Raw genomic sequence first — 9,509 nt, forward strand, 5'->3', positions numbered from 1 at the left:
GGCCCTAAGGCAGCCCAAATAGATAATATTTGACTAAAACATAATAATTTCAAACCTTGCTTACATTTGTATACGGTCACACATATCTCTCTATTATGTGTGGGAAAACTTTGGAACAGATTTTCCAAATTAAGATCACTTGTAGCTGAGCTGCTGGTGTTTTTACAGTCATTTATGTCCAATAATTAGGAACATTTCGGTGGCCCCCCCAAAAAACATTTGATGAAACATTGCATTTGGCCTATCCCATAGAAACGCATTGAATAGATCATACATGGAAAAACAGATAGTTCAAAAATAAAGCAAAAGGAAGTATGTTTTGAAGTGTCTGTCCTATATCTGAGCGTTGGATTTATAATTATAATTTGACCCTGGAATAATCTGTATACCTTTGACATGGAAATACCCCATTCACTTCCATGCTTTTTTATTCGGCCTGGTAACCGGTTACCTTCAGACGAGTCCCATGACACTTGTGGGGGTCATAGAGCAAAACGGAGAACATCAACGTGAATACATCCAACAAGTTATGACTTTACAACAGGTAATTAGCACCTTTCCACTTGATTATGGTTATAAACGCAGCATCATATGCGCTGTGCGCAATAACCTGGGGAGGAAGTTAATGTTTTCGAGGCGTGAGTAACCCACTGAGGTATAATAAGTACTAGTCCCGATGATACAGTCATCAGTGATACAACCACAAGATGCAAGATAAGATTATGCAAAGTAAAATGAAAGCAGAATTCTCTGATACTTGTTGTAAGTATAAGAAGGAAAAATACACTCATGGCCATAAATACTCCATTCTCCTTATTTGGATAAAAGACCAGCCACCAACAATAAATCTGTGGTATCGTGAGATCTTTAAAGTGTTGCCACCGGAGAAAATGAGTGTAATATTTAGGAACAAGGAAGGAGATTTCTGTGCAATATGGGATCCCTTTTTCTTGCAGATACCATAAAGTGTGAATATAAAAATGTATGGTTCAACTGGACTGCGGTCGCTTTTTTGTAAAAAATAAATATATTATTCTATAGGCCTCTATACTTTGGTAGGGGTATATTACACACTACATCCACACATTTAGCGACAGTCAATGTATTAATGCTATGTAAATAAAATAAAGAATTATAATGGTAATGAAATTAATTTAAAAAATATTAAAGTATTAAAATATTAAAGTAATGAAAAATTAAGAAAGAGAATGTATGATATATTTTTTTCTATGTTCTTGTTTTGGTGTTTGCTTGTTATGTTATGTTTTATGTTACCTTGGTTTATTTTTGGAATTCAAATGTATGTACATACTATGTACAATTTGTTTATGATGTTGACCTGAAGCAAGTAAAAAAAATATATATAACACAGATAAAAAGGGGGGTTGTAAGAAAAATATAGCAATTCGAAATCATTTAACTCGTGACTGTCACATGATCTGAGCAGGGGCGTGGTTATATAATAACGCCTGAGTTTGCAGCGTTAACAGTGCTGTCAGACTTTTTGGAAACATTGGTCAGGATGATTTATAAATTATCTTTCGCTATCGCCTTGTGTTTTAGTTTGTGTTTTGATCTCTGTATTGCCGAGAGCTACGTTTTGGATGATAAAATTGGATTAGGAAGAACGTTTGATGGCATTGGCGGTTTGAGTGGTGGAGGGGTAAGTAAGTTATCCTTAGCTGCAAATACCAAGCTAGTAGCTACTTCCTGATTCGACTATACTGTGAACTAATCAATGAAACGAGTGCGTTGTCATCTAAATCGTTTTGTCACTTTTCTGCCACCTTTCCCTGTTCGTTTTAGGCAACATCTCGTCTACTTGTCAATTATGCAGAACCCTACCGCAGCCAGATATTGGACTACCTTTTCAAGGTAGCTGCTACAACCGTATACATTCTTATGTTCGGTCTGAATTCCTCATCTCATTTCATGCAAGGTAGCCAGCCAGTAATCTTATCTTGGTGTGAGATCCATAACAGTATGTAACTTTTATTTTCTGTCTGTAGCCAAACTTTGGGGCTTCTCTACAAATCCTGAAAGTGGAGATTGGAGGTGATGCCCAAACCACAGGTAAACATTGAAAATGTACTTTTATGGTGCACTACTTTGACCAGGACTATTTTGGGATTAGGGTGCCATTTGGGAAGCATTCTTTGTGTGTGTCAAGGATGACACAGGCAGAGTGTGGCTTTGAGTTACGAATGTAATGTTAGCTGAAGACTACATGTAAATTCTGTTTTTTTTTCACCTAGATGGAACGGAACCCTCTCACATGCACTATGAAAATGATGAGAACTTTTTCCGAGGTTATGAATGGTGGCTGATGAGAGAAGCCAAGAAGAGGAACCCCAACATCACTCTCATAGGTGAGGCTGAAGGAGCAGTAGACCCTTTCATTGCTGCCGTACCCTTTTCATCCCTGTATCAAACTAGAACACAAGACCAGTTGGAAATATCTGTGTACAGTGGGGGCTCTCTGACAATAGTCTCTGTTCATGTTTCCTTTTGTAACTGCAGGCTTGCCATGGGCCTTCCCGGGTTGGGTTGGACATGGGAAGAACTGGCCATATGACTTCCCTGATATAACTGCATCCTACGTGGTGTCGTGGATTTTAGGAGCCAAACAGTACCATGATCTGAATATTGATTATGTTGGGGTGTGTATTCAATTTTGTGCGTTGTGTATTGAGAATATTTTAATTGGATACTAACATGATGTATACACTTACTCTACCCACCTGTTTTAAAGTTATCATGTATGATGTTTTATAACTATATAGATTTGGAATGAACGGAACTTCGACAGCAAGTACATCAAGGTTGGTGTTGTCATGTTTCCTGTTCATATTTGACCAGCCATTACCATTACACATTGTGAAGTGTCTTAGAAGAAAAAGATGACAAAAAAAACTGCCACCAACATTCTGGTTTTACTGTTGCAAGCCATTAGTTAATTTCTGTTACCGGTGGCCAGTGGCACCTTAATTGGGGAGGATGGGCTCATCGTAATGAATGGAAATGGTAACAAAGGACTGGTATTCAACACATGGTTTCCGTGTGGTTGATACATTCCAGTGACTCCATTCCAGTTATTATTCTGAACTGTCCTCACCTCAGCAGCCTCCTGTGATTTTAGGGCTATTGGCAGAGAGAGACAGAGAATTGTTCATCAAAATCCAATCAAGATCAGCTGTTTGCATCTGAGAGCATATCATTTGTTACTAAGGTGCTCCGAGACACATTGGATAAAGTTGGCCTAACCGGTGTGGGCATCATCGCAGCAGACGGCAACTGGGATGTTTCCAATGCCATGGGTGTAGACCCGTACCTCAACGACGCTGTTGAGGTAGTAGGGTAAGTAAGGGACAACATGGACCACAGCTTGCGCTGAAGTGGCACAAAACATCCTTTGCAACTCCGGCTCACAGCAAATCACTCTGTTTCCTCCATGGTATGGTATTTGTCACGTGAAGCTGACTAATGTCACAGGTGTAGTCAATAGCATTCTGTGGGTCTAGAAATGCAATGATCATGCCAAACATGCGCTCAGATGCTTTTGCACTAAAGTATTAAGTTAAAGAATGTGCTATCATTAAACCCAGATGCCGGTCAAGGTGAATGAGGAACTGAACACACAGGGGTTTACTGTAATAGAGTATGGGTTCTCCATGGGTGTGTCTCACCTTTCAGTTCCCCGGATCTGATATGTTTGCTTCTGTCACGAGTTAGTTTTACCACTCTACGATTCTAGAACACTTGGCAAGCAATAAGGAAGTCTGCGTGCCACCTTCCATAACTTTGATTGCTCTGTTGTCGTCAGACAAAGCTGAATGTTGGTGGCTTTTTTTTTTTCTTTTAATGCCTGAGTGGTCAGAAGCACAATTATAGTTAACTCGTGATCAATTTAAATTTTGTTTGAAGTGATACTTCAGGATTACTTCCCTAGAGTCAGATGAACTTGTGGATGCTATTTTTATATCTCTGCGTGCAGTTTGAAGGAAGTTGCTAACTAGCATTAGCCCAATGACTGCTGGTCTATGGTAAGTACTAGTAGATATTGATCATTGCGCTAACACTAGCATTAGCATTGGCACGCAAAATTACCTTTAACTTCCTTCATACTGGATGCAGAGACATGCAAATGTTATCCATGATTTCATCTGACTCTGGGGAAGAAGATAAAGTGCTTCATTGCCATAATCCCGAAGTAACACTAAGTGAATTTCAGTAGACCAGTACCAATTCTTCATTATTCTTCTGCATATCTGAATAATCTTATTTAGTGCATATATTCATGACAGTCTCAAACCACAGCAATATCAGGAGTTGATTCCATACTAATAGAAAATGTGCATACTCTAGTATGTAAGCTATGTTTGTTGCTTGACATTTGCACATGTAAAAGGGCAATGTAGTCAATTGTCCTGAATGGTTCTTCAATACAGGATCACCTTTTCACTCGCCTCTCTTTCTGACTGTCACTGGTTAGCTGCTGCGGTACACTCTGGATAAGAGTGGTTTGGAGAGGGTCAGAATCATAGCCAGTGATAACCTTTGGCAGCCCATAACCTATTCATTGTGTGTCGATCAAGAGCTGGCCGACGCAGTAGACGTGATAGGGTAGGAGAGTTTCTACTTTGTTTCTGTGTTTCTACTCTGTTACAAGAGACCACCTCTGTTCAATTTACTGCATGCGCTTCTCCCATCTATTTAGGAAGTTATTCCTCAGAACTACCGCTTGCACGCACAGTGTTGATTTAGCTTATTCTTTTAAGTGGGCCTTTGTGCTCATCACTTTTTATAATTCTATTTGTGTGGCCTGACAGGGCCCACTACCCAGGCACCACCACAGTGATAGAGGCCCTGAAGACCCAGAAGAAGCTATGGTCGTCTGAAGACTACAGCACCTTTAACGACGAGGTGGGAGGAGGCTGCTGGGCCCGGATCCTCAACCAGAACTATGTCAACGGACTCATGACTGCGTATGTAGCTTAATCTCGTAGTTACTGATTTCCACTAAAATCATTGACTCCTGTGCTCACTTTTAATTTCACAACAGAATGTGAGTTTGTGGGATTGGGCTGATTTTAAACAAGACTACTAAAATCACCTGTAGTATTAGAAGGGTGAGAGGTTAGTGCTATGCTCAACACAGAGATTGACCTTAAGGATTGCCCTAATGCCCGGGGTAAGTGAACTGATCTGTTGGGCTCTAAGGTTGCCCCATTGGGCAGGTGACTTCCAGTTGGTAACCTGAGACAAGGTGCAGCTATAAGAATCTGATAGATCAGCGTCCAAAACACGCAACCCTCACTCATATTATGGTAGGTATGGGTTGCATCCCAAATGGCGCCCTGTTCCCTACATTGCTCCCGAGTTGCTTCTCAGTGCTAGAGGCGTCACTACAGACACCCTGGTTAGAATCCAGGTTGTATCACAATTGGCCCAGCGTCATCCGGATTTGGCCGGTGTAGTCCGTCATTGTAAATAAGAATTTGTTCTTAACTGACTTGCCTAGTCAAGTAAAGGTTACATTTAACATTCTAACCAGAACCTATGGACCCTGGTCAAAAGTTATCAGCCATTAAAAGGGTTACCTGTTGTCCTTTTTTGTAAAAGAGTGGTCAGTGAAATATCTGTTATTGTTTCAGCACCATATCCTGGAACCTGGTAGCCAGTTACTATGAGGACCTTCCCTTTGGGAGAGATGGCCTAATGACCGCAGAGGAGCCCTGGACTGGGAACTATGTGGTGGAATCACCCATCTGGATAACTGGTAACCCACAGCACTTAAATGGATAGTTCACCCTAACATTATTGTTTCATTATTGGTACGGTTAACTTGCATACTAGCTACAGATTAGCACAATAATGTTTGATTACTGTGTCACTGTTTTGAGTGGTTATTGCTTCCCCAAAGGTATCACCAGCTCACATGAGATGTGGCGACATTAGCGGCCGTATCCTGCAACAGTACAAAACTCACCAACATGTTTTAGACAAGTATGTGAAAAGGACTAATAATTTCATTGATTTACATGAGGTAATTTTATCTCCTAGCCCACACCACCCAGTTTAGCCAGCCAGGATGGACCTATCTGCAAACCGTTGGGCATCTGGTACACGGGGGAAGTTATGTTGCCCTGACAGACAGTAAAGGAAACCTCACTGTTGTAATAGAAACCATGGTCAGTATTTATCTTCCTATTCATTATGCCTGTTAACCAGGATCTTTATTCTGAGTAATGATGTATAATCTGAGTAAAAGGCTTAATCCTATTGTTGATTGTGCACTGTGCTATGAACACTTTTCTAATTTTGAATAAACAATTATAGTAAAGCCCTTTTTAAAATCTCTGAAGCTTAACTCTTAAGTCTGCTTTTGACTGGAATGGAAACCTGAAGAGGACATTGTTGACTTTCTCTTTCAAATGTAAGATCTGCTCTCTCTGGAGCCTACAATCTAAGCTTTAGAAAAGCAAAAGGAAGTCTCGTGAGCTAGCAGCTCACTTCTACTTAGCTTTCTGCTGATGCAAGGATGGTGTAGCCAGAGGGGTTTGCGCTTCAGGCAACTTTACTATTTCTTATCCCATAAACACAAATATATCAGACTACTGTGCTATCACCTTAGTTTATACATTTATTTGTCTTCTGTTCAGACTCATGATCATTCTGTGTGCATCAGACCTCCACTCCTGCCCTTCAATGTCACAGCCCAGAATGTAACATTCCAACTCAAGGGATCTTTTGTGAGTACTGTCGCGATCCCCAGAGACTTTACTGCTCACTTAATGATTGAGAGGCTACTTTGTCTGAGTACGTGTTTCTCTGTCCTAGGCTTCGATCAAGGAACTACAGGTGTGGCAGTCAAAGTTTGACTTCAAGACGAAAAAGCCATTCTTCTTCAAGAAATTGAGCCCCTTAAAGGTAAAAGTACTCCTCTGACAGAAATAGGGCATGCCAGCCTCTAAAAGATTATGACAAGATATCTGACAGGATGACACTGTCTTTGGATCTTGTTTTTAGAGTGAGTGTTGTACAAAGTGATATTACTCCCCCATGACATTTCACATCTCTAACTTTTTTATGAGCGGTTTTTAGGTTGAAGATGTTTTGATGTGGGCATTTTTTTAATTTACTACATTGTCATGAGTTTCACGCTCCCTCCCTCTCTGGTAGATTTATGATGGTTCGTTCACCTTGAGCCTGGATGTTGATGAGGTTTACACTTTAACCACCATATCCACTGGGCAGAAAGGGACATATCCTGATCCACCTGCCTCTGGCCCATTCCCTAAAGTCTACTTTGATGACTTTAATGTTGGTAAGTGCATTTTCAAGCTAGAAATGTCACTAACTGCCAAAAACAACCTGCCAAATGATCTGGAAATTCTAATTATGGTTTAAAAATCATTTAATTAATCGTTGTCTGTCTTGCTCGCTGCCTTTCTCTTTTTCACTCTCTCTGCAGCCAACCCTTCCTTCTCTGAGGCACCAGACTTTGCTGACCAGACGGGGGTGTTTGAGTATTACATTAACCTGACGGACCCTGGTCCTCATGTCTTCACTTTGCGCCAGGTGGTCACACAGATGCCTGTTACCTGGGCAACAGATGCTGACCAGACCATCAGCGTCATTGGAGACTATAAATGGTGAAAGGGCAGGGGTCAGGGCCGATGCCAACCCTTATCCTGGAGGGTCGATGTGTGCACTTTGTAATATATTGTGTATGTACAGTAATATTTCAGCAATAGGCCTTAGATCTTCTGCTCAAATCCACAATGATAGTAATATTACCCTGGTAAGGAAAACGGTTCAGTTCAAGAAAGTGGGCATTTTACTGTGTTTTTGTAATGTTGCATACTGTATGTTTTCCAGGCAGAACCTGACAGTGATGTGTGATGTCTTCATGGAGACGGTGAAGACTGGAGGAGTGTTCATCGCAGCCAGAGTGGACAAAGGAGGGCAGTCTGTCCGCAGCGCCAAGGGAGTCTTCTTCTGGGTGTTTGCAGATGGCTCCTACAAAGTCACCAATGACCTAGGTCGGTATTTCAATCATAGACATGCACATTAAAAAGGCTAGTTTCCCTGACACAGATTAAGCCTCGTCCAGGCCTGAAAACCATGGTCAAAAGATAATCTCCTTTTGACTGTAACTGTTTAGTCCGTGACTCGGCTTGTCTGGTTGAAACGGCGCCATAATGTTTATACCTGAATTTTAAACATTCCTTATCAGTAAATGATGTATCATTGTAAAGCACAAGGTGTTGAGAAATCAATATGCCAAGTCTTACTCCACAGTTGGCAAGACTGTACTGGCAGAGGGTCTGTCTGGAACGAGAGCGTATGGCTGGCACACGTTAACCCTCACAGTCGAGGTATGTTTACAACTTCAATCTCTGAAACGGTACACTAAATATTTCCAGAGAAACCTCATGTTCATCATCAAAATGTGTCTTTCAATTTTGTTTTTCATTGAAATGACTTCCAGACCTTTTGTAGGGTGACATATTGTCTGACTATGGGCACATTAGCTATACTAAATAGATGTATTTATTTTTTCAGGGAGAGTATGCCACAGGGTTGCTGAATGGATATCCACTATGGAAGAATGCTGTGGTATTGGGACCAAAGAATGGCTGGGCTGCCATAGGAACACACTCATTTGAACTGGCACAGTTTGACAACTTTGCTGTGGAAGTAAAATGATGATTTTTCTGTGTGTTTGTGGTGAATAAACCTTGGTCATTAATTAATTTATTGGCACAATTATGCCTCTATGAGCCCTTAAATGTGACTGTGTAAAATGAGAATGGTGTCTTTTTTTTCACAAATATTTTTAAATGGATTAATTTGGATTCGGTGCCATTTCACTCAAATATCCATACTTTCTATTGTTATTTTGTGTGTGCAAGCAGAGACTGAAGAGGAAGCAAGATATCTCACTGGCTCCTATACAGTCAATGAACTAAGTAGACCAGACCCAGTTGCTATTGCATTGGTTTCTATGGGATAGCCACCCCTTAGACCAGAACTGTGACCATATTTATTTTTTTGTTTTGTCAACTGCCTGAGTAATAGTTGCACAATTTAGCAGAGAGTGTTATCAGACTTTTCACCCTGTCTGCTCTGGGGTTCATACCAATGACCCTTTCGGTTACTGGCCCAACGATTTTTAACTGCTAGGCTACCTGTTAGTAAGACCTTCATTTATCCACCATCTTAAGTGCAAGCCTTAGCTTTAAAGACTGTTAAATGACTAGTATTTCCCCAGAAATATGCTGAAATTACTCAACAGTTTGGATCTGAGAATTACTGTGATGGAATTACTTTTCTGTTAAGCCTTTGTTTTGTCTTTCCACTGATAAAATAATCATTGCCTAATGACTGTTAATATCGATTTTTAAAGAAGTATGACAATTAATACTCTTTACAATAAAGAGATGGCATATTTTGAAACTGACTCTTTTTTTTGTGCATATTTGTTAAGTTTGTCAAACATTGGG

At 40.5% G+C, this 9,509-nt stretch overlaps 1 protein-coding gene across 3 annotated transcripts; it reads left to right on the plus strand.

Moving 5' to 3' along the window:
• The first annotated feature begins 1,454 nt into the window (after positions 1-1,454).
• On the plus strand, positions 1,455-9,462 carry galcb (galactosylceramidase b). Of its 3 annotated transcripts, none has more exons than XM_064927776.1 (17): positions 1,455-1,663; positions 1,807-1,875; positions 2,010-2,073; positions 2,256-2,369; positions 2,521-2,660; positions 2,784-2,822; positions 3,230-3,357; positions 4,830-4,985; positions 5,655-5,779; positions 6,064-6,191; positions 6,663-6,752; positions 6,841-6,930; positions 7,183-7,327; positions 7,475-7,655; positions 7,882-8,045; positions 8,305-8,381; positions 8,569-9,462. In XM_064927776.1, the coding sequence occupies exons 1-17, from the start codon at positions 1,523-1,525 to the stop codon at positions 8,710-8,712; spliced, it is 1,995 nt and encodes a 664-aa protein (XP_064783848.1). In that variant the 5' UTR covers positions 1,455-1,522; the 3' UTR covers positions 8,713-9,462. The 3 variants fall into 3 exon arrangements, with proteins under 3 accessions (XP_064783848.1, XP_064783847.1, XP_064783849.1); XM_064927775.1 differs by lacking the exon at positions 3,230-3,357 and adding an exon at positions 4,493-4,623; XM_064927777.1 differs by lacking the exons at positions 1,455-1,663; positions 1,807-1,875; positions 2,010-2,073; ... (2 more) ...; positions 2,784-2,822; positions 3,230-3,357 and adding exons at positions 3,392-4,043; positions 4,493-4,623.
• The last annotated feature ends 47 nt before the right edge of the window (positions 9,463-9,509 follow it).

Source organism: Oncorhynchus masou, chromosome 21 (assembly GCF_036934945.1).
Source record: "Oncorhynchus masou masou isolate Uvic2021 chromosome 21, UVic_Omas_1.1, whole genome shotgun sequence".
Lineage (NCBI taxonomy): Eukaryota > Metazoa > Chordata > Actinopteri > Salmoniformes > Salmonidae > Oncorhynchus > Oncorhynchus masou.

Coding starts and splice junctions, on each gene's coding strand:
- galcb (XM_064927775.1), top strand. CDS start 1,523: ATGATTTATAAATTATCTTTCGCTATCGCCTTGTGTTTTAGTTTGTGT. Junction 2,661..2,783: donor TGAATATTGATTATGTTGGG/GTGTGTATTCAA, acceptor ATAACTATATAG/ATTTGGAATGAACGGAACTT. Junction 2,823..4,492: donor TCGACAGCAAGTACATCAAG/GTTGGTGTTGTC, acceptor GTCACTGGTTAG/CTGCTGCGGTACACTCTGGA.